The sequence below is a fragment of the Nesoenas mayeri genome (genome assembly GCF_963082525.1).
Source record: "Nesoenas mayeri genome assembly, chromosome: 17".
In the NCBI taxonomy this organism is placed as follows: domain Eukaryota; kingdom Metazoa; phylum Chordata; class Aves; order Columbiformes; family Columbidae; genus Nesoenas; species Nesoenas mayeri.
In genome coordinates this window covers 9,946,182-9,971,730 of record NC_137565.1, presented here as the reverse complement: position 1 = coordinate 9,971,730, position 25,549 = coordinate 9,946,182, and the positions used below count along the sequence as shown (strand labels likewise).

General features: G+C 43.0%; 1 protein-coding gene across 3 annotated transcripts in view; it reads right to left on the bottom strand.

Annotated features, from left to right (window-relative positions):
• The window catches only part of SPPL3 (signal peptide peptidase like 3), a 60,289-nt gene extending 40,678 nt beyond the window's left edge, over positions 1 to 19,611 (bottom strand). For all 3 annotated transcript variants that reach the window (XR_013922983.1, XR_013922984.1, XM_080355444.1), the window contains exon 1: positions 19,268 to 19,611. Coding sequence is in view for 1 of the 3 variants with exons in the window: in XM_080355444.1 (XP_080211570.1) it covers positions 19,268 to 19,290 (23 nt within the window). In the remaining 2 variants the exon portion in view is untranslated. The remainder of the gene's footprint in view (positions 1 to 19,267) is intronic.
• Between the last annotated feature and the right edge of the window lie 5,938 nt (positions 19,612 to 25,549).

Genomic DNA, 25,549 nt, shown 5'->3' with positions numbered 1-25,549 from the left:
CCGGACCTAAGCATTTCAAATAAACTAAATAGTCTTTTGAACTCAGCAAGAGTCTCACGGTGTCATCGTGTAAGCAAATAAAATCCAACAGTGTTTCTGGAGAGGAGCAATCCCTTACTACAGCAACTCACATACAGCTGGAGACACATCAGCTCTTCAATACCTAAACACAAGAGGTTTTGAAATCCTCAAGGGGTTCATAAACCACCTACGTTATCAGTTAGTTGAAAAAATTGCCTCTCAGCACAAATATATTTACAATCATATCAATAATGTCAGAAAATTGGTATAATAACTAAATAAACCTGGAAAATCTCAAGTTTTCCTGCTTGAGAAAAAAAACCCACAAAGGTAAAGATACTTAAAATGTATTTAGAAAATGAAAAGGGAAGGTCACAGTTCTCAAAGCAGCACCTGGAAACTGCTCAGGGGGAAAAATACCCTTCAGGTGAAAATGCCATTTTTTAGCCAGCAATATTGCTGAAATTTGGAATTTCAAAACACATCAGCATATTTGAGTAAGACACTTATTCTAGCCATTCATGTTTCAAGCTAGGCAGCCAGGACACATTTTTAAAGCAGTGTTCTGTACAATCAAAGGTGTAAGACGGCTCATACAGAACACAAGTCCAACTTTCTACAAAGTTATTTCAGTTAACATATTTAATTCGTTTCACTTTCAGAACCGAATTGAGGTTCTTCCCCATACACATACAATGTATATAGAATGCCTTAAAACCATTAGGTACAACCTAAGTTTTGTTCCCCAAATCCTACATTGTACCTGTAACATTTTTATACCTATCTCAATCAAACATCTACTTTTTTCAGCCAGAATACAAACATCTGGAGTCTTAGACATATTACAAATGTATTTCTTGTGTCCCCCAGAACCATTCTGTCCTTTCTGATTTGGCACTTCTCTGTTTCATCCCTGCTCTGGATTCCCATGTCTCAAAGCCAACTACAAAAATACTACAGAGGTAAATCCTCCCAATACCTCTGTAATCTCAGAGTTACTTTAAGCAGCAGACCAGTCTGAAAATACCCGAGTCCCCTGGGCAGCCAGAGAACACACGCTGCTGTACTGCTTTTATATTTCTGCTGATATTTCTTGCTCAGGAACAAAATGCATTCCTAGAAAAGGTTTTGTAGTGAACATCCAGATGTTGAACGTCTCTAAAAATAACAGCGCTGACCCTTGGAAGGCTCTTTTAATCCCAGAGCGTCTCCAGGCAAAAGCACCCACATCAGAACTAGAGGAACATAAAACTCAACCCAAACGAAAGTTAAACTCTGAAAAATGTAGCAAGATGACAAAGGTGACTCAAATATATTAGCATTTTCTGTTGATTGTTAGTTTAAGTATTCTACATAAGCCACCTGCTAAATTTAGACATAATTCACATTGTTTCTCACTGTTTTGATTCCTGTAACTAAAAACTATATGCTATTTTGAGGTCATAATAATATTTACATGCTATTTCACTTTCACAGCATTATACAGATTTTAACGTACAGGGTGATAAAGTAAAACTGGTAATTTAAAAATACTGCTTAATCATCCTTAATATTTTATTTGAAACTACTTTTGCATACAAAGTAAAGCACAGTAAGGATGTATAATAGCTACCATAAATTTGAAGTTGTTTTTAAAACACTTTTACTGCTCGGTGTTTGGGGGACTTTTTAAGTTAAGATTTTATGCATGAGCAACTGCATCTTTTCTTTTTGAAATATAAAGAGATAAAATTATCTTAAGCAATGCGTAAGTGATTAGCCTTCATCACCCATGCATAAAGCTGCAAACTGAATACTACAGAGAGAGAGAAGTAAATTAAATACATGCCATTCACAGGCATGAATTCCAAAAGTTTATAAAAACAAAGGCACAGAATACAGAAGAAATGTGCTACTGCTTCTGGACGTTCAAAATGTCATTTTAATACTTGACATTTATAAGTAACATCTACCTGGGACAAACTCATGCACTATGCGTTATATTAGTAAGATAAAAATATAATAAAAATCATCTCTGCTCAAATTCATCCCAAGCTACATGACACTCTGGCAAGCATGATTCCAGTCTGCACACAAGTACCAATATCTCCTATACAGCCATTTAACTGTCACTTTTGCAGAGCCGCTGGTGTGTGAAAACGTCCAAAGTCTCTGGATGAGAAACAGGAAGAAGCTCTGGAATTTATCACTATTGAATATTCTTCTTCACAGATTCCAGCAGTGAAGACCCAAGTGACTCCTTGAGATTTACACCAGAGATCCCAGATCAGCCACACCAGACTTCTGCAAGCCCAGCAAACGAGGGCTGGAACGATGCTGTGCAGGACCAGAGCCTGGCTGGGGGAGCTGCCCCACGCAGCACAAACCAGAGCCGGGTCCGGCGTCACCACGTCTGGAAAGCAGCAGGGACACACAGACACACGCTAAAGACCTTCCCTTTAGGCTCCTCTGGAAACGAGCAGCGGCTGGTGACAAGGCATAAGCTGTTCTAACACTTCACAGAAAGCAGAGCGTAGGATTAAGCGGTTTAAAATCAAACCAGCACAAAGTTTAAGACATTTTTCCTGTCTGTTTCATCTCCTGTATTTTAAGAGAGTTGTAATCAAGGTATCTGAAGTGCAAGAAAAAGCAAATAATTATGTAAAAGGAACAATTTTGGGCAACATCTTAATGTGAGAAAGTGACAAAAAGTGACAGTTATGATTTCTGGATGAAATAATGAAGAGAACTTTCCTTATTCAGGATTTAACACTGGCTGTCCAAATATTTTCCTCTAATCTCTCCAGAAATTACTATAACAGCACAATTCTCAGAAAGCACATTCTCAACAATGAACTAGTTCTAAAAGTACTGAGCACATGTCTTACAGCAAGGGCTCACATGTATGTGTGATACACAGGAGATTGCATCTGTGCAAGTTAGAGCAAAGTTTTCAGGCAGCAATTAGGACTCACTGACACCTCAGCAGATGAATGGGAACGTTTCCTTTTCTTTTTACACTGTTGTGCTCTCTACAAATTTGTTTGAGCTGTTTGGTCAAAGCTGTTGTAGCAAATGGATACAGAGGTTATTCGAGTCCTCCTACCTCGGGCATCTGAAGCGCCTCATTTAAAAGTCAAAGGGTTTGCATTGTCCCCTGGTCTCTCCATTCAGTTCAGGTATTTATGCAGTCCTAAATTCAGAGTTTAAAATTAAGACAATGTGAATAATCACCCCCTCATTTCTGAAGTGTATATGAGTAAGAATTCAATCTATATACATTTTGTTTTGTAGTTTGTATTTTCTTTCTCTGATGAATAACTTACTGTGAAGGTACAAAACACGTGGTTTGACACTAGTACTACATACAAAACACATACACAACCCAAAATAGTTTTCACCCAATTTAGCTTATGGTGAAGCCAGTCTTCATTCTTTTCTCTTTCAACAGCTCCCACTTATTATGTCCATCTAAGAAAACCCGTGGGAAACCACAGACATTACTAAATATTAGGAACTCGTTGGAAGGCAAATGCTGGATTTGAGCAGGAATGTGATGACAAAGACTTTGCTCTAGGCTCCTCTCATTTTTTTGAAAGATAATTTGCTTATCAGTTCCTTTTAGGGGGAGAATGACATAGATTCCAGAGACGTAATCATCTATATGAAATCTTGTTTCACAAAATAGAAACTATGAACCACAATGTCCGCTCCCTGGGAATAGAGGAAGATAAGTATCTAATCACACAGGTCCTTGACAAAGGAAAACAGTATCTTTTATTACTAAGAAAGACTAGAATAGCACTTTCTTTTAACAGTAGGCAGCTCATGTTGTCCTGCAGTAGCGCTGTGGGCAGCACTACCAGGTGCAGACACGGTGCAGCATGAACTACCACAACGGAGACATCTTTCACCCTAATGTCATCAGCAATGTTGATAATTTTCATCTTTTTTTTGTATTAAACAAGAATTAGTAATAAATTTTTCTCAAGACAGGAAAGAGTATACAAATTATCCACCATAATTCAGACAAGATAGAATTGAATTCCTGTTACTTCCAACAGGAGGAAGAGGCTGAAGTAGCAATCTGGCTTGCGATATGCACTCACAGTGTACCCCAGAATTATCATTAGTTTTGGAGCCTCCACAATTAGACATGGACAACGAAGATCATACCACCAGTGTTCTTCAGTGTTGATACTTCCCAGGTGTTGAACGCCTCCTAATTCCTGTTTGAACTCCAACCAACACTAAAATAGCCTTCTGGACTTGTTACCTACCTCCCAGACTCTGCAATGGTTTCGCGTTCATTTCACAATTACAAAGACGGTTCCTTTTGCTTTCCAAGACCTGCGTGAGAAACTCTAAGCACGAAACTGCCAGTCATCAGTTATTCAGGGAAGCCACGGCCTTCCCAGGTTCACAGCTTCGGTACTAAACAGAGGGGTCTCTCGGAATGTGTTTCTCTCTAGCGGAACAAAATCTCTTTCAGGGCACGATATACCTCCTAACCCCATCCCTCCATATACACCAGACAAAGCAAAGCTCTTCCAAGTATGTGGCTCTTCCCTTCTCCCTTATGTAGATACATCAGAAGGTTACGTGTTTTCATTTGTAAATTCTGAGCTACCTTAGCAATAGCTGCTCAATACATTTACAAGACAGATAAATTGAGAGCACAAGTAGGCAGTATGCTCTCCCTGCCCATCTTTCTGTGCTATTCTAACAGTGTTTTAATTAGTAGCATTAATTATTTGCCATGGTAATATGGAAATAATCAAAGCACAGAATGATTATCTCCCTGAAAGTTCAAACACAAAGCACTGGCTACAGACACGCCACCTGAGACATAATTAGCAGAAGTCAAACAAAAATACAAGCATCTCTACTGTGTCCAAGCTCAGACTACTGCACAAGTGAAAAATTCCTTTACAAAGCACAGACAGCTGTATGAATGCTGCGATGCTCCTCATGGGGAGCTAGGAGAAACACACAAAACCAACAGAGCCCCAAAAAACACAGTCCAAGCGAATGCCCCAAAGTACAGAAGCTCTTCCTAAAGTTTGCATATATAGGTTATTTAATTTAAACTTAAAATTAGTGCTTCCAGAGTCAATCGTTTGGAATAGTCAAGTGACACTACAAAACACAGCTCAAGTTTCTGGCATCTTAGAACAGAGGATGTTCTAAAACAGCAGAAATATTTCTAATTAGCAAACAAAACAAGCAATGTGAAGTGTCAGAATAAACAAATAAGCCAGCAAAAGCATCGCAGAATTGCCCAGAGCTAACTGTCCATACAGACAAGTGTAATGACTAGTTACAAGGAATTTCTTTTTAAGGACAGTCCTTCAGCAGCCAACATTGTATTTTTTTTTTTTGCTAATACTAATGATCTGTAACACCCCTTGTGTTTTCTAAGAGACAAGTACTTCACAGTAACGAGTCCAAGAAGTGATATAACCGAAATATTTTCAACTTGAGCATACGCAATGCAAAGCTGCTATTTAGACAAAATGTCAAACTAATGGCCACATCCCAGCCTGAAACAAGGACCCATCAGCTCAGAACTGCCATTTACACTAGAGAGAGGCAACATGTGTTAGTGTGAAAATTACACTTACAGAACATAACTGCTTCTTCATAAGCAAAGCAGGTAACTGATTATCTTGCCATCAAATTCTGCTGAGACCCCAGACTTCCAATTCTCTCGTAACGTCACAAAAACAACAACACGGATCCTACATCCGACCAACACAGTTGTGTAGACAATTTCTCAGCTGCTCTCTTCACATTTTCCATTGAAGAGAGTTGTTTTACCATTCCAGCAGGGAAAGCACAGCTGGGCTGGGCAGCAAGGAGGTTTTGTAGCTGATCGAAACCAGAGCAACACCTTCCAAGGAACTGGGGAACCGCAGCATTCACCACACGGCCACGGGAATCCAACTGGGTTTGAACCCCACACACCCCACCTCACATCAATGGGATCTTGCTTCTCGGGGAGAGAAAGCCCCGACTCCAGAATGGTTGGTCACCTGCCTAATGGCACAAAGAAAAGCAGGTTCTGGTACCTCTCTGGTGCATCTAAACTGTAACAAAAGGATTTAGAAAAATGAGTTTTGTTATGAAAATTGCAAATGGTTGTAGAGAGTTGTGCAGGATTTTTATTACCATTCAGCCACGTAACAGAAACGGGGGGGTTTCTTTAGTAACACAAGAATTCATTTTTTTTTTTAAAAAAAAAGCTTAGTTACAAACATGCTAAAAATTTAACTGAGGACCCCCCATCATCAAGAAATGTCAACTTAGCATTGATCTCGAAAAACATCTTGACATAACCAAGACACTGGTAGTTACAAAGCAAATTTTGTTTCCAAAATAAAAGTGCTATGAAGTTCTACTACTTGGGTGTTTAGCGGAGGTGTCCACAACCTTAAAAAATCTAAATACTTGCTTAGTTTTCCAGTGTTGAATAGCTTGCACAGAAAAAATATGGAACATCGCTCCCCTGACAACACACAGTACTTTCTAAAAACCACGAATTCACATCATTCCTACAACTACTTTTAAATTATTTCCTTTGTTCCTCTCTCTTGCACAAATTGCCAGCAAAAGAATTAATAAGCCAGTGAAACGGAGGATAAGCTGAAACTCCTCAGATGATTGAGACCATTATTCAGTGTCCAGAGGGGTCAGGAGATTCTGTTATCTTACTTCAACAAACAGGTCTAAATTTTGAAAGACTGTGGCACTGCAGCCTTTCCAAATTAGTCATATAGATCTTATTAATAAACTATGGTGGAGATCTGGAACTCTGTTCATCCAAAACTATCCATTTCCTATGCAGTACCAAGATACAGGATGTTCAACAGCAAGCTTCCTAATAGCATGGAAAAATTCCATTACAAAAAACTTCCAACAGTTAAACTATAAACAGTAAACTCAAGGCTACTATTAGTCACAAGGGATAACAAATTTTCACACTTCACCATAATGAAAGGAAACTATATGAGTGTTTTCCAGAACTGAAGCAATAATTTGTTTGAACAAGGTTCCAGACAATTGAGTCTCTAACATTAAGAAAACACAGCCTGTCTTTTAGTATCACAATTCAGCCTCGTCCCAGACACTGTCAGCCATCCAAGCCCAGACACGGCTTTCTTCCGAATAGGTTGTTCAAGATAAATACTCTATAAAACTAACAACTCCATCTTCCTCCTCTTAGAGTGCTACTACTCCAGTATTCAACATCTTCTGAAGATCCAGGGCTAAGTTCATCTAACATGCAACTGAGCCAATGTACACCATCCCTGCCACTTTTATCATCATTCAACCATATGCATAATATTATGGTTGTCATGGTGCCAGCAAGCAGTTAAAAAACGGCACTGACAGAAGAAAGCAGATTAATTATGTGGCAGAAAGAAAGGGCTCTCAGGATATGCAGGGAAATGTCTGTCCATCCGTTAGCTTGCAGTATTCTGCAAGAGAAAAGGCAGCGCCAAGGGCAGAGCCCCACACACGCTGCTGCGCTCAGACCGCCCTGCGGGCCCAGCCAGCGCGGGTTCTGCGCCCTCTGTTCGCTGCACCAAGAGCGAACCAGCCAGAACCAAGACCAGAGCTGTCTGGCCTTGGAAACCTAATGACAAGTTTCACCTGGTAAAGCGCTGTAAGATACATATGTAATCGTTTTGGCGGCTTTGCTTGGACAGGAAATAACACACTGAGCAAAGAGAATACGTAAATATTTAAGACAATAAATCTTACCAAATCTGTAATGTGACTCCTGGGAGGTACAGTCAGGTAACTAAAATTAAAAAGTTCAGATTAAGAGCAGTATTTCCATCGGCAGCAACACAGACAAGAATACGCAGAAAAAGCACAGCAGGTTTCCTAACAGGCACGCAAAGCAATACTACTTACTATTCAATGCTGTATCTGATCTCATTCAGAAGCCAAAACCAGAAGACGAAGTTGGCTCTCTGCTACGTGTACAGCTTCACTCAACACGTACATTATACTGGAGAGTCCACCTCGAGCGGTCTAACTTGCTCTCTAAGTATTACCTAAAAGCATTCTGTGCATACACCTGTTTAACTTATTTTCCTCGTGACCAGCTCCATCCTTCAGCATCGGGCTCTCACTCTAGACCTCTTCCTCGCTTTGCACAGGCATCCCAAGGCTGTCAACAAAGTTTCACTCCAGGACAGTAAAGAGTCCCAGATCACTATAAATCTGTGCCCAGCTCTGGACTTTGTCAACACATTAAGATCCAGCAGCGCAGATATTCTGCTGCTAACCCTGTTCTAACTATCTGGAGTAGTAAAAGAGGTGTTTATTCACATTCACGAGGTTTCCTTCTGTAAATGGTAGAGCTGATCCAGTAGAGCAGAACTGTGATGGCAGAACAGGCTGCAAACCGCCCCTCTTTGGTAAGTCACTGCCTCCTCATAAAGAAAATGCACCAGTTGAAGCTTCACAGTGGTTCAGAGACTGAGAAAGTGCAAGAAGCCTCACACCAGAACCATTCAACTGGTTTATCTGTGAGATACAGGCGTTTTGGTAACAGGCACTACAGAAAAGCTTAACGTTCATATGCGGGCACTACTGGGAAGAATTAAATTAAATCCTAGAACAGGTCTCAGGAACATGCCCTATCAGAGATCTCAGGATCTCTGTCTTTTCCAACAACTAAGTATCACCACTTTGTAGTTTACATTGATTCAAAAATGCAGCTGAACAAACCCATGGAAGAACACTCAAACACCTAATGCACAAACACACCGAGTCCTCTCAGATTTGGAGGATACTGATCCGAATGCTGCATCGCGTCCCAGACAAAACACATCCACCCCAGTACAAAACATATTTTTTCTCATTTCTAGATTTAACTTCCACACCAATTCCCATACTTAAATTCCAAATATGCAGAGTATCTTGATTCTCTCTCTGTTTTAAGATATCAAAACATAGTAGACTCTCCAATCAGAAAAAGGTTGTTTGTTTTTATCACTCAAATGAGGGAAGAGGACGTTATCTCATCTTTATTGACTCTACCGTTGACTTAAAAAACAAAACCAAACCACACCTCATATCTTTGACATTTAGGCCAGTATGTTATTGATTATGTGCTTGGAAATCCAACATCTTTTTCGCAATGTATTCATAAGTCAGATAAAAAAATAAAACTAATGATTAACAGTTTAATCAAAGCATTTAACAATCAGGCCTTACCAACAACAAGCCAAAAGCCAAACCCAAATTCATCCATATGACCTTGTCAAACAGAAAGAGCAGCTCTGAGTGCTATTGATGAGTTGACTTACCCACACAGTACAGGATTATGATATTTACTTCATCACAACATGTCTGGATAGAATTAAACACTATTTTCATAAAAATTGCATAGAAGAATGAGTTAACAGCTTTAGCACCAACCAAACCATGAATCTTGAGTGACAATGCTGAAAGCACATTCCTGTATGAATCAAATCCAGCGAGTAGCCAGTCTGTCTCACCAGAGTTAAGCAGCTTGCATCATCCGAGCCTCTAGCAAGACAAAATAATGTTGTCAGATGATGGCTGGTGAGATTCTGAAGCAAATGTGACTATTCACAACTGCACAAAGTGAATAGAAGGGATATGGCTGGCATGAAAATGCAAAAATACAGCCTATCAAAGCAGACATCCTGTTTTTGCTGTCTCCACTTAAGAGAGAAACTAACTCAAAACCAAGAAAAAAGGTCTTGACAGCAACAAATGTGGCCACTGTAGAGCCAAGCACACCACATACATGGGAGAAGTTGTCCTGTGACAGATGAACAGGGCCTGACCCCTGAGTGCAAGAGGCCAGGGGACATTGATAGGCTGAGTGTCAGGCTTAAGGCAGCAGCTTCAGTTCCAGGTGCAAAAAAACATGCAGCAGAAGAACAGACAGAGACTTTTTTCAACAAATTCCAGCCCAAATATCTAAAAATCTTCATTTGTGACAACAACAAAAAGTAGGAACGTTCTTTAGAGAGGGTGCTTTGGGAATCTTAGGAAACTTCTTCCAGTACAGCACCCTGCAGAGAAATACTTCTGTTTTATGGCAGATTTCTTTCATCTTTTGATTTACCTTTAAGGTAGTTCTTTTTTATGTTCCATCTGCAAAATATAAAATAATAAAGAGAAAGACAACTAACATTGGGGTTCTTATAAGGCACTTAAATATGATAAAGAGGTTCTTTCTGTTCTGTACCATCTGTAACTGCTTACAGCTGCATCTGCTTTAGAAGTAGTCAAGTTAGCAGGGAAAAATAAGTCCAGCTCTTCGCTATTTAGCTTTAAAGTTTCCTTTTCTGAGAGAAAAAAAAAAAGCTCTTGAAACTATTTTCAACGTAAAGCTTAATTAGATTCTATTCTTCATCTTCAAAACCCTGCAGAGATCATAACACTCCCCAGGAGAGCTTTTAGACCTTTTGTGATAACTTCTCAGAGCCGCTATTCAAGTGGAGGTTTAGGATGAGGCACCTCAAGAAGAGTTCACAGAGCACATCATCTTTCCTCCAGCAAACAGACCAATCTGGACTTCTAAGAGGGACCAGAATGACCTCGCGTCATCAAACCTAGAAAGCAAGACACAGCCGTACCTCGCTAGCCCGCACCACACGCTATAGAAATCCATATAATCCAGCTCTGTTTGCCTCCTGCCGTTTCACCAACCTCACCTTTAGCTAACAGTCACCTGGGAAATGGGGTTCCCATTGACTAAATAAGTCAAAGTCATGCTACACCTATTTTATCTTGCCAAATGGGTCTGACATTGATGATAGTGACATAAATCGCAACTGTAGCCTTGAATGTGGTAAATTTATACTCGTAAAAATAGTCCTTTGTATAACAACATACCGTTCAGCTCTGACCTCATACATCCAATGTATCTGTACCAACAGATGGTTGATCCTAATTATAATGATTATTCAGAATGCATTGTTGCATTTCTACCCACCTCAAAAGTTTCCACATAAATTTAGATCAAGTTTTACGCTGGAGCTAGCTAGAAGGAGGGATGGCAGACTGCTAAGTGGTGCCTGTACACCAGAAGTAACAGCGCAGCAGAGCAGTCGTGACCCAGCCGCCGTGTTCACCTCTGTCCCGCTAACCGCGCTGCCGCAGAGCTCAGCATTTTGTAAAGCTCGCTCTTGCCCAAGCTACGCTAGCTCAAGTAAACTCAGTTTATTAATTCAAGTAACTACTGAAAGCAAAATAAATCCTGAGGATGTACATGTGCTACAGGCTTAACCTGTGTAGAGAACCCCCCTGTGCATCACTGCTGCGGACAAGTGCACCCAATCTACCACTTGATTTTTTGGTACCACCTGAAACGGGGCTGCCCCATGCACCTCCTCACACAGCACTTTTGCTTTTCTCGCATGAAGTTGCTATTTGCAGTACTACTGACATAAGAAAATAGTGTAAGCAAAGAATTCCCAAACTTCCGTGATTCGGTGGAACACCAGCAACTCCTAACATTGCTATTGTTCTCTCTAAACTTCTGACAAACTTTTAAAGTTATTTAAAATTATGTATCATGGCAAATTTAGCAGAAGTTCTCTTCTGGCTAGTTGATAGATGAACAAAAGAACTTTTTAAAGATATGTCTGTCCAAAAACAGAGTCCATGGGAACGGAAAAGTAAATTTGGGCCTTTGAGACAGAAAGCGGGGAGCAGAAAAGCAGTGACCGAGTAGAACTGACTGGTAACACCAGATGACTGGAGGGGGCTCGGCATTAAAACTTCACACTGCACAGCACATTCTTCTCCTTTTAGCAGCTGGACTGAAGAATAATCTAGAATTGAGCCTATTCCTGCAGGTAAGCTTGCCAACTCATGCTTAAAGTTGGAGATTGTGTGAACAGAGGGTGGAACGCCCGGGTCTCCCCACAGCACCTCTGCTGCGGAGCCGCCCGCACAAACGCGGCCGAGGCCTAAAAATGGAGGAGAATCGTTTCCCAGTCTCCAGCGACATACCCATGCTGCAGGGGAAAACACTTTCTTGGGTCAAAAGCCTATGAGCCAGCTACAGGAACTAAAAGAAGAATATCCCAACCCAACAACAGCAGAAAATACTGCTTTCAGAAGGAAGAAGGAACGCAGAAATGAGAGTCAAACGGCATCATTTTCCTTCCAGATGCCACTGGTTAGGGAAAATGCCACCACATAGAAACTGTAAGGTGTAATTATATTGCTCTAAATCCTATGTGGGTAACTTCAGTAATAAGGGAGGCACCTTAAGCCCAAGATTGTGAAATAGAGAATGATAGTGCACTCTCTTCTACTTCAGGACACCAGCTGTGATGATTTTTAATAACTTATGTTCTAATATCCTGAAAAAAAGTCACTCCACCCTTTCACCCTGTCCCCACATAAGCAAAGCATAAGGATTGTCACATTTAATATATTTATTGGTCTGAATAGTTATCGTAGGATGTTTAAAAAATGTTCTGGTTTAATAGATTAGTTATCAGTTATCTTTTCAGAAGGTCAGCAGAACATTCCAACTGTCTGACACCCCATCTATACCATGTCACCTAATGTGACAGGCAGATAGGGGGACTATTCAAAGGAATTTGGGACCTGAGGCTTAGACCTGGCCCTAAAAAGAAATACTCATCCGAATCTAATAATGAAGACGACAGCGCAACAGCTACACAATTCATCAGTTCCAGGATAATGTCATCGTGATGGTTCTAGGGGACAAAGCCACAGCTGATGTACGGTGAGAGCTGAGTCTGCATTTCAAGCACAGACACCACTTGGAAAATACGTAGGAGAAAGGATCATCAACATCCTTGCAAGAATTAAAGAGGGAGAAAGGGGATCGGGAAGTGTTGCAATGCCGCGTATGCTCCATTAATCTTACTAAATCATCACCTTTCAAAGTCAGTTTGGTTGCCTGGATCCAGTTCAGCCAGCACAGTAGCTGGTGCTTCACCTCAACCCACGTAACTGGCTAAACGGTTTCAAATTTTAATCTTCATCAGGTACACCAAAGCAATGTGGCACCAAAAAGGAAATGTGTATGATGATTTTTTTGTACCGGTTTCACCCTTGGTTTTTCCTGGAAACTTACTCAGACGCCACCAGAATTAAATTAGACTGACTAAATGGCTTGTGTCAATTATTTGCTTTTAGAGTATATTATGACGCTTTGAGTCATCATAAAATATGAAAGGACAACAAAGATGGTGGCGCTTATGACTGAGATGTTCATACATCACATAACCCAACTAATGAAGTAACATACCTGAGATACTGAAAAAAAACAAACAACCACCACCGCACACAACAGAATCCATTCTGCTTTTCCTCCAAATTTTAGGAAATCAGAATTGCTGTATTTTAGAAAGCACGACACATATTTCAAAGTACTTATTGTAGGAATATCTCCTAAGTACACACTTTTTTGGCATTGTTTCAGTGACAATAGATTTTAGCACGTGAATCCAGTATTTAAAACTGAGGCATGCACCAAAACACATCTAATTTCAGAGGATTTTACGATCCCCAATTCATTTGGCCTGTCTGATGGTCTCGACACTATTCCTCAAATTCCACCCGCATCAGGTTGCTTAATTCATACCAGAATCCCAAAGTGCACAAAATAAGCAATGACTTTATTGGATCACATCCTTCAATAGAAGAAAGATGCTCTCAGGCCCATCAAACCTGACACAAAACACAAGAAAAAGCAGTGATAATGGCAGATCCACATACCTGACAGCTCGCTCACCTACGACCCCCATCTTCTGTTAGTGAGAATCTGAACTTTCATCTCTAGAAAAGCAGCCTGAGCTGCTCTCACAGACTATGGCCCCTTCAGGCTTCCAAACAACGTTTTTATCACAGCAGGAAGTGGAACCCGGGTCCACGCCAATCCCAAATTATTATTTTAATCATTAGCACAAAAAGGCATGCCCGCTCCCTGGCTCAGCGAATATTTACAGTATTCCATAGGAAACCACACAGATTAAAAGGACACACAAAGCTCAGCCTCTGAACAGCACATGGTTTGGCGATGAGAGCGCTGCCCTGGAAGGTGAGAGATGCAAGGTCAGAAATTCTGGGGGATGGAACCGATCTCCTGTATCCTGAGTTCTCTGATCACTGGGTACAAAGCAAGGAATCGGCGGCTGCTGCCACCACAATATCCTGAAAGGCTGAAGGCAGAACAGACAGAAACCTTAATGAAAACAGGTTATGCACACCAGCACCAAGAAAACACTGGTTTATGTTCTTCACTTCAATTTTTTCTTAATGAATTATTAAGATATTAGTGAATACAGCCTTTGCATTCAAGCAGGATTTTTTCCCCCCTTTCCTAATAAGTCATTAAATATACGTACATTCAAGCAACCATAAACTTCAACTAACCCCATGCTCTTTGCCTTATTTGTCTTTCAGGCCAGTGCTGCAGCCAGTCCCTGCCTACATGACATACAGTCTGATAGCAAAAGCTACAGGGAGGATAACAAAGGGGAGTGAAACTGGTACTGAAAGACAAACATATTTACTATAAACTGATATTCTCAAATTTACTGAAGCGTAAGTCACTTTTCCGATGACAGATACAAATGCACACTCATACAATGACATTCTTGTCCTCAGGAGGCTTCTAACAAGTGTTAAAATGGAATGTGGCTAGTAATTTCAGTTCCTCAAAAATGTTAAGATTAAAGGCCAAACTCCGTGTTTGTATGCCAGGATTTCACAAAAGATTTTAGACAGTACAGACAACAGGATTTCACCTACACGCTTTGCAATCTTTCACTGAAAAAGTGCAATACTTCAAAAATTTGGGAGAATTACTTGGGTTTTTTTTTTTCTGTTGTAAACTGCCTCCCATCCTCGAAACACCTAAATTAGTCAGTTAAGGTCTCTCAATCTAAACTGAGCAAAGCAAGTAAAAGAACTTGAAGGCAAAAAAAGTATTTTACTAGTACTTGACAAGTTCTGTCAACAAGCTGCAGCTTCTCTCACCCACTGCCCTCCCACAAACACATCCAATCCAGCCAACCAAGGCTTCAGAGCACAACCTCCGTCTGCTGGGAGAGACTGTCTTTTGATTCACGGCAAGAGCACGTTACATGCTTAAATACTCTGAATCTAGAAAGACTCCTAACACCAACCGCTTTGAATGCTCCCAGGACCAGGGGCTTTATTGATCGCTCTAACACATCGTTAGACTTGATTTCCACACACCCTTTGCATTACGTAGAGAAGTTTCTAAATACATCACCGTTTCACTCAAACATTTGATGGCTAATACAAGAATCATTCCACTGATTAAAACATTTTAGAGGGAGTTCAGTTGTTTGTAGGATTAGTGACTCAATACAGCAGCTTCTTTTCTTGTTCTTAGCTCACCCTCCCAGTCTGTCTCCTAATCATCACCCTGACAGGACACGCATGCATTGCAATTCATGTTACTCTCATACAATGCTCTGGGAAAGGAATAATTAAAAATATATTTGGTTTTGGTGTAGAACTCTCCTTCTCCTTCTCTCTTCGCTTCGAAGAAAGCTGTGAAAATCTTTTGTGCATTCAAAGGGGAAAAAATAAAGAACAAAGCAATCTCTATTGCCAGACTGGGCAACAGTAAAAAGGGAGGGGGTGTTACATCAGGCCTTGAAAAACACTAAACACCTACTAACTGAAGACAAACAACATATGCACGCTGCTGTGCCCTCTAAATAGGATCCGGCGCAAAAATCTCACCACAAGGTGCTAGAAATTAAGGAAAGACCAAGTATTTCACAGTCATGATGTAGGTCCTGCTGCTCCCATATTCATCTGCTGTAATACTCCCAACATCTTGGTGCCTGAAGATAAAACACTTGGTATTTACTAACCTCTTACACACATATACACTGGTGATGGGCAAACAGTTCTTCCCATATTTATTCCCTGCTCTGTTGTAGCAGGAGCTGTTGTCACTCCCCAGTCCCACTTCCTTGCTGCAGCACAGACAGGAAAGGGAAAATGGGTATCCCACCACCTCTTTCCTCTCCCAATCCATTCCACTCGCACAAAATTCATTTCAGCTCTCATTTAATTTAGAAAATCACAAGCAACGCTGCGATGCAGTCGTCACTTTCTTCTGTGGCTTGCAGATTTGAGTAACAGCAGAATACTACATACTTCTCATAACTTCCTTCTGTTATGGCAGGTACTCGACAAAGAAAATTTATTTACTATTGACAAGCATTGTATTCAAAAACTTCAAAAAGCAGCATATCCTTTGAAAGAGCATTTCCATCTGGCACTTATCCCACATTTCACATTAAAATTAGTTTTTCCAGGATAACAGTATTCAGTTTTACCAGCAAAATTCTCAGTAGATCTTCCTTTCAGGGATAACACATCTGTATCTGAAATACTGGGTCAGCAAGACTATTTAAGACATTTAAAAAGAGCTAAATAAAAGTACAGATGGTTATAGGTGTGGGCATTACTGAAGGAAAAGAGGAGAGGTTGTCACAAGATATAACTCACAAGAATAGTGACAAAAAGACAACTGATGTATCTATGAAAGGGATGGAGAAAAAGCATAAGTACCTTCTCGTAGTGTCTTGATGAAAGAAAGTAATTGCAATCAGTTTCATTTGGTAATTAAAAGGAAAACATAAACCCATCTTAAAATCTCAGATTTACAGTTACAAAACAATAAATATAGCAAAATGAGTATTAGTTCTCATCTCTTCAGAACATCATTTAGAGAGACATCAATCACTGAAAAAAGCCCCATTTTGAGCAAGTGTTCGACAATGCTGATGTCCAGGAATCACAGCTTGCAGGTGTATTTTTTCAAGGTATTTCTAGCACATCTGAGACAATTAAGAAAAATCAAATGCAAAAGAAACCTTCATCATATCTTACGAAGCTATATTCTACAATATGTGTTGATAGTTATGCACAAAAATACACATAATCAAGCCTTACACTCCTGGACAAAAGGGACACACTCCTGTGGCCAGGAACCAATTTACATCTATACAAAGATAAGCACGTGAAAGGATTTTTCTTAATGTCAAATACTGTATTTTCAGACGTCAAACAAGGTGTCCGCACAGCAGCTGGACACACATGGAGGAGCACGGAAAGCGCTCGTTTTGAGAACACAGCCTCTGCAACACGGTACCAGGACCAGGTCCAGCAAGCGGACAGGACACGACCTGCCAGCTCCCAAATGTGCAGCTGCACCCAGTGCTGGACACGGCTCTGTACAGCTCTTCCGTACACAAGCACAGGTTTCCTCAGCTGACAACATGCGCGTTTTTCCTAAAAGCACTAAAGCACTAGCCAATTTCATGTTGAGCTGTATTACCATAATTAAAAATAAACAAACACAAGATTGTTGCTAGAAGTGTAAGTAATTAAACATGCGCTCACGGAGAAGAGTGCACAAGTTCTAGAACAGAGCTTCTTAGTCTGAAACTGGATTTTGCTCTTTCTGGAGCTTCCAGACAACACTGACCACAGGTCAAAATGCGAGGTGACAGAAACCTCAAAAACATGAGGACACATTGGTGAATACAGACACAAAATTACAGTGTTGTGAGATGTCTCAAATCTTTGTTCTGTTACAGCCTCAATATTGCACAAAAGAACTACCATTCTTGGGATCCATCAAGGAAGTAATAAAGAACAACTTAAATCTCAACTTCATTCCCCTAAAATACGCAACCTAAAGCAGCTTTAACCCTCCTCCCGGCCTCTTTAGAACACTGTGGTAAAGACAGGCATTCAAAAAAGCAAGGGAGGTAAAGATCAAAATAATGTACAGTTCACATTTTTTCCATTTAGTATTTTTTAAAAAGCTGACAAATCCTGGAGTAGTTTATGAATTTATAATTTCATCCTGTAATTAAAACACACTGAGACAACAGGTCACCAGACGCATTTAACTGAACTACTTTTAACTGTCTAAATCTGTACCAACATTCACTTACTGCAATAACTTTAAGGCAAAGAAGTTGTCTTTTCGCTGTTGTTTTAAAGCAGAGCAAATCACTGCCTGAACTGAGGTCGTGAAACAAAATAAGAACACCTAGAAAGCAAACGACCGTCAGGTGTATTGGTTCTTGACAGAGAAGTGACAGAAGATGGGAGAAGAGGCTGCCAGAGCCTCAACCTGTGGCAGAACAGAAATCCCCACTGGGTTCCAAGTTCTGAAAAAGCAATGGGAAAGATTTCCAGAACCATTCAGAATAAGATCATTCTTTGTATATTCAATCTCTTCTTCACATTCAGCACACGCCAAGGTCAAGAGCTGAGATTTAACTCATTTTTACCATGGATATCATGACTTTCTCCAAAAAATGTGAGGAACAACTGTGGTTAGTAACACTGGAACGGATTTTAAAATGCACTAAGAGTATCACAAATTGCTGCAGCAGGCAGGTCAATAGAGCTGATGCACAGGTAAATTATCTGTGATATTTTCATTGTGATCCACGATAACATACAAAAAACCCAGAATTATATGAAGAAACCAAGCCCTGTCCCTCTAATCCACTGCCAGCTAGGCCCGAGACAGTGTCAGGACACAGAAACAAATGCCCTCTACTTTCATTTGCCACACTTCATGTCTTCCCACAGGAACTGGTCTCTTCCTCCTCATTCTATTTCCTGTACACAGAACAAGCCCATTGTCACCAGGTGAAAACACACACACATGCCACTGACCGAGCAGCCGACCCTGACACCAGCCTCCTCCGGGCACAGGGATCCCCGCAGCCCCACGAAGGCGGGAGCAGGTGCTGCCCCGCTCCGGACCAGCCCCGCCGAGCGCCGGCCGTGGCCGGGCAGAGCCCCCTCCCCGAGGAGCCACCGGGCGGGGGATGAGCAGCCACGGCGCTGCTCACAGAGATCCCCTCGGCCCCGGCTGCCGGCGGGGGGATCCTCGCCGCCCGGCCACCGCATCCCCTCGCTACACGACGTCCCTCTCTCCTAATCCGCCCCCCCAGCCGCGCTTACACCTCCGGCCGCGGCCCCTCGGCCGCCAGCTCCTTTCTGCCCCAGCCCCCACGGCGGCCAGGGCCGCGGCGCCGCCCGCCCGCACACCCCCGGCACCCGCGCCCCGCTCCCGCTCGGGACCCGCCGGCCCCCGGGCCGGCCGGAAGGAGGCCGGGCCGGAACACCCCCCGCGGCCGGCCCGGCCCGGCCCTCACCGGAGCCGCCCCCCCGGCGCGGCCCGCAGCGCCGGCCCCTGCCCGCGGCTCACCAGGAGTAGGTCTGCTCCGCCATGGCTGCGGCTGGGCGGCCGGCCGGCTGGGCTGTGCGGGGCGGCCAGGCCCCGGGCTCCTCCTCCGCCTCCTTCTCCGCCTCCTCCTCCGCCTCGCGGGCTCCGGGGCTCAGTGGCGGTCCCGCTGCGGCTCCCGGCCCAACATGGCGGCGGCTGTGAGGAGGGAGGGGAGCGCAGGGGGGGTCCCCGCCCGGGCGGGGATGGCGGAGAAGGCGATGGTGGTAGCGAGGCGGGCGGAGGCTCAGCAGCCGCGACGCGGGGCCGCGCTGGGGCGCCGGCTGGGCCTCATGGCCGGCGAGGCGGCGGCGGCGGCGGCGGCGAGGGGCGGGGCGGCGGGGGGGCGGCGGCACCGGCGGGCAGCCCGGCCCAGCCCAGCACAGGCCGCGCCGCGTCCCGCGCTCGCGCACGGCGGGGGGCGGGGCCGCGCCGGGGGGAGGCGGGGCCGTGCCGTGCGCGAGGTCACGTGCCCACAACACGCTCACGTGCCGCCGTCGCCGGCCGCGCGCAGGCGCCGTGGGCGAGGAAAGAAGTTGGTGGGTGCTGGTTGTCGGGCCCGGCCGCGCCTCGCGGCGCTGCTCCGGCTCGGCCGCGCGGGCGGGCGGGTTCGCGGCGGCCGTCCCGTGCCCGGCGGCTGCGGGAGCGCCCGGAGCCGCGCGCTTCTCCGAGCTGCAGGCGGGGACGTGCGGCCCCCGACCGGCGTGCCCCGCTCCGCGGCGGGCAGCCGGAGCAGCAGCAGCGCCGGGCTCTGCGCCGTGTGAGCTGTCCGCGCCGGCCGGGGCGGAGCGCTGCGGCACCGGCTGCCCCGGGCCTGCGAGCTGCGAGCCCCGCGGTGCCGGTCTCGGCGGTGCCGGTCTCGGCGGTGCCGGTCTCCGCGGTGCGCTCGGACACCGGCCGCTCTGCCCCGCTCGCCACCCCCGGCCATTTCCTGCCGCTCGCAGGAGCGGGTGGCTCCCCCGGAGCGGCCCCGAATTGCCGCGGGGCCGGTTTTCCTCCTGGAGGGGTGCGTTGTAAAAGCGAAGTTCAGGTAGGATAGGTCACAAATTCGAGTGCTTAATTTAAATTTGCAGTGTGTTTCTGGAGGTGGCTGTATCTTTGAATTTGTTATCTTTTGAACAAATAAGATCAAATGCTCAACGCATTTTTTTAAAGAAGGAAAATAACATTACAGATATTTTGACCAAATAAAAACCGTACACTTCATGGTATCACCAGCCCTGCAAGTCCCAGGCAGAGGAACTGGCTGATCCCGCTCATCAGTCCCCTTGGTTTCTTTGGTGCCATCGCCAAATCTTCAGTCCCTGGTTGTGTTTCTGCCAATTGCAGACTAGCATCTTATCTTGGGTTTGCTCCCTTGAATTAATTCCCACCTCCTGTTCCTGCACTTGAGCCATTTGTGCGTGTGGGGCTTCGCAGAGCTCAGAGCAATTGTTCCAGTCCAGCTGTGCAGCCTCATTCTTTGTTCCTTTTCGTGTGGGAGGGAGAAGAGCCAGTTTTAACTTACAGTTGGAGGTGACGTAACTGCATTAAATATATTTAGAAGAACAATGCCTAGGTCTGGTAAAAATAGGTATCTGGGTTTATTAAAGAAAACGTATGGAGGAATTCTATACCTTAATATAATTTTGCTAAAATCTTCAGAAAATTAATGGAACAGTCTTGCATCTACAGAAATGCCTCTAAAGTGGCATTTGGAGCCCACTCTCATTTATTTCTATTAGTGGATTGAATAAATTATTTCCACTTATCTGTCTCCTTTATTCTTTTAAGTGGAAAAAAACTTGGGCTGGTGTGTAATCGTAGCACAGGATTAAAAGTAAGGAATGGCTTGTTTCTTCTGTGACTGGTTCTCTGTGTAATTGTGGGGGGCTCACTTCATCAGTGAAGAGGAAACAGCAGCACGTTCCAGGCAGCTGAAGCTCGGGGCACCACAGGAGGATGCTCCATATACAACACAGACTTTCTTGGTCTCAGCAGAGGGAACACTTGGGATTCCTGTGCTTCAGCTAACCAGTGCTTTCAGTAAGATGGTGCTGGACCTCTCCCCTCTGTCACCTATCCCTTTATGCACTGAAAACACGGTTACAAGCTGCACCGGAGGTGAAGTCATCTTTTCTCCCTTCTGCCTTCTTCTGAGGTCTTACAAGCAATTTGGGTTGTCACACCTCAGCATCCAAATCATGTGTGCTTTTCACAGCCCTTTGGCCTTGGGGACAGGAATGACCTTAGAACTCCTGACGTGATCAGCACCCACTCACTAAAATCTGCTTGAGAATCGGCTTTATCAGTTATGAGGTGGAAATACTCAAAGTACCATGACTGACTAGCTTACTGGGGTGTGTCATGGCAGCTGGGGGTACTGGAAGGATTAGATGGTAACACTAACGTTTCTTCTCATCCAGCTCAAGCTGGGCTACTTCAAAAAACGTTCTCCCCTATTTGACCATGTAACTCTTTTGCCCTCTAACTTACTTGTACTTGTGCCCGTCCCAGGAGGTACAGAAAGCTTTGGTGGGTATGACACGAGGAGAGGAGTGAGTCGTGCTCAGCATGTTGAGCACTGGGGTATGTACCCTAGTCAGTCAGTTTGGGTGGAACTTCTAGTATTCCCACATACGCACATTCCACTGAAAAAATACTCAGGCTCTGGGTAGGACTTGAACAACAGAGAAGTTCCCTCTGCCTTTATTCTCCCTCAGCACGGCAGAAAAATCTACAGTAACCATTAGAAAACATAATTTGGAGTCCTCACTCTGCTGTGGTACAACCCCAGTGTCTCTGGGATGCCTGTTGACGCCGCCCTTCGCAGTGATCATGATAAAGGCAAGAGCAAAAAAGAACCTCTCTGTCTTTTGAATGAATGCTGGGAAAGATAAATCAGTGCTTCAGCCTTGTCGTGGTACTAAAGAGCCTTTCTTAATTTTTTTTCCCCTGAGAACAGAATGTAAAACTGATATTGGTATCTATGAAACAGCAGCCCTGCTTTGTGTTCTTATTGAAATAGCTTCCAGTTTCTCAGTCTTGCAAAATTTCCAGCACATTAATTTGGCACAAATGATTTATAGTTGATGAGCAATTGAAGTATAATTTTTGTCAGCATCTCAGGCTTTGTGACTAGACTACTAAATGATTTCACAGGCTTGCTCTGTCATTACAGGGTAGCAGTGAGATGAATTCACAGGAGAAATTTATTCCTCCTTGCAGACCCAGCAAATTGGAGCCCTGCTTGCATTCCCCAGATAATTTTCTCATCATATCTTTTGTACAGTCTTTCTTTGGACCTACAAGAGAGCTTTACTCTGCATTTCAGTGACAGTTTACTCTGACATTACAAAGTCCTTCCAAAATACCTGTTCTGTCTGGAACCTTTGATGTAGACTGATGCATCACTTCGACCTGTCAAGGTATTTATAAACTAGCAACAAACAAAAACAAGGTGTGTGTTTTTTCCTTTTAATGTTTGGAAGGGTAGGTCCCAGAGGCAAGTGTGGTGGAGAAAAATCAGATGGAAGTACTGGCTACAAAGAGTTCTCACCTCCAAATTGTTTAAATGTCATTAGATGACATTTAGCTAACCGGTCTTCATTCTACTATAATGGAGGTGGAAAGAGAACCAGAGTAGCTTCTTGTAGACACTTCACCTTTCAGGAAAGGACATGACAGGTATAGCTGCCAACCTGCTTGGTTTGGGGAGGAACAAATAGCCAGAAATGAGTAGAAAGAGAAGGGGAAACAAAAGAAACAAAAAAAAAAGAAAGAAAGAAAATCAAGAGATCCAGGTTTGACAGTATAGCTCAGAGCTACATTAGGTTATTCTGCTTGTAAGATCCTTGTGGGATTCCCCTGGATAAAAATAATTGAAATGTTCACTGACCGGTACCTGTGACGCGATTCTCTTCACTACCACCTAGTGGGAAACTCCATTAACTGAACTCCAGGGCTGCTCCTGCTCTCCAACCTCATCCTCACCCTGACGGCAGAAACAGCAAGTAAGTGAAGGAACAGATGGAAGCCGGGGAAGCACACAGTCCTGTGTCCCCGTATAGGAAGAGGAATGTCGAGAGCGCCTATAATTTAAACCCATGATGCCCTGTGGCATTATCACACCGTGCTGTTGGCTCTGCATCCAGGCCTGTTCTGAATGGTGGTTAAACCCTCGGCTTCATTGAGACTCCCAAAGCTCAACAAATGTTGTCTTTGGAGATAAAGAGTAAATGTTTGTTCTGAATCCAGCAAACAGTGGTAAGAAGAAACTTGAAGTCACCACAGTGTCTCAGTCAATAGGCAGCCGTGCCCCCTTCCTGGCACTGAGTGAATTTGGGTTGTTCTGCATCTGATTGTACTACTGAAAGCAGAGAAAATGAATGTTTTAATTTATTAGTCTTCATTGTAAATGTGTGATTATAATAAAAAAACCCATCTTAATTTTCTGTAAATCATATTTTTATTATAATCACGTATTTACAAAGACTACTGAATTAAAACATAAATAGGTATATTTTTGGAAAATAAAACTATGTATTCAGGTGAGTGCTTTCCCACTGAGATACTCGGGGTTTGCACAAATAACTAAAATCTACTCCTTTGAAAACAACATATACATGCCAATTATCTCCGATTTTTCACACTGCTGTGTGCCATTTGGGACTAAGCTCCCAAAGCACAAATAATAATCAGGTTTGGTACTTGCACTGTTCCCCAGCCACAGAAATAAGGGTGAACATTATAACACAGCTCTCACATTTCAAGGAGGGGATGATGTTAATGTCAGTCAAGCCAATAAAGCATTTAGCAGTCTCAGCAGGAAGAACAGTAAAGTGGTAAAGAATTATCAAAGAGCCATTTCCCTGTGTTTCTTTTGCCAATAGAAATTTTACCATTGTATTAGTTAAAACATACAGGCTCCTTCCGTTAGCACTTTTATCATATTTAGGTTTTTTCCTTCTCTGTATGCTCCTTGAAGCCACGTTAGACTGGCTTTATCCCAGCAAATTACTGTCTTTTTCATCATGTGCACTTAATAATGGATATAATTCAGTAAACAAAAACAAAGGTAAAAATGGTGTTGATACAAGAAGTCAGGCTTTGGGAGGCTATTCTGCTGTCCATTCTGTTCACAGGACTCTGCTGTCCATTACCTTGGTTTTGCCCTGGTGTAATAAGCAGAATACAGACCAATAAGCCTAAAATAAGAATAATGTTCCTATTGTATATTCATTTACACTTCCATGGAGTTGTTCTCAGTGTTAACGTAATCCACGGTTCAACTACTTTATTACACATGGGCGTGAAGGGATTACATTGGAACAGTTCATCAAGATAGACTGTTATTTACCAATAAAACAGAATTCCATTAGAGGAACCTGAGACATCCTTGTCTGGAAAGATATTGGAGAATGCCAGGAAGAGGGTTTTAGAAGATAGTTGTCATGCAGTGTTACCAGACCATCTGCTGCTTCAGGAGAAAAGAAGAAAATAAGAGAAAATGCACAGATGTTGTATTTAAGTGTACATGGGACAATGCAAAGTAGTTGAACATGTTTAAATAATCTTTATTAAACTTGCCATTAAAATGAAGTAAAAGTCAGGCTTCTTGTGATTCTGATTAATATATTTATCTAATCTGCATCCAAACCGATTTGTAAATGTACCATTGTTCATAAGTCTGCTATTAAGCTGCCCAGTTTAGTGTTCTAAAGTTGCTTACATCTTGTCAATGAAGCATTGAATTTGAGAGGTCTCAACCACCATATTAATTACACCTAAGGAAAACAATACAAAACCCCATACTGCAAACATGCAAAAAACAAGCAGGTGTCTCTTGGAGTCTTCAAATCACCAAGATCACGTTAGTCAAGGTGACTTGAGAATCAAGTCATGGCCTGACAAATTGTTGCAATTAAGGAAATCAACATAGACTAAGCACTGCTAATAGATAAAAATGGGTATAGCAAAACCAAATCCTTTTCTTTCAAATATTCATCCTCAAGGCAAAATCCCTGAGTACAATTCAGTTACAGGAGAATGTTGTCTGCATTACAGTACTCAACAATTCAGCCCTTGCTGAAACCAGCTAATGTAGCTGGTTAAAGCTTTGCAGCTTCCACCCTTGACCTCCGCTATTCTTATTACCTTACAACTGCATATTGTGGCACTTACAATAATCTGAGAAATATGATATTGCAATCCTTAGTGCCAGGGTATAACACAGGGGTGCTGGTTAATTCGCAGCAGGAGTCTCCTTCCTGCTTCTCAAATGCTCGG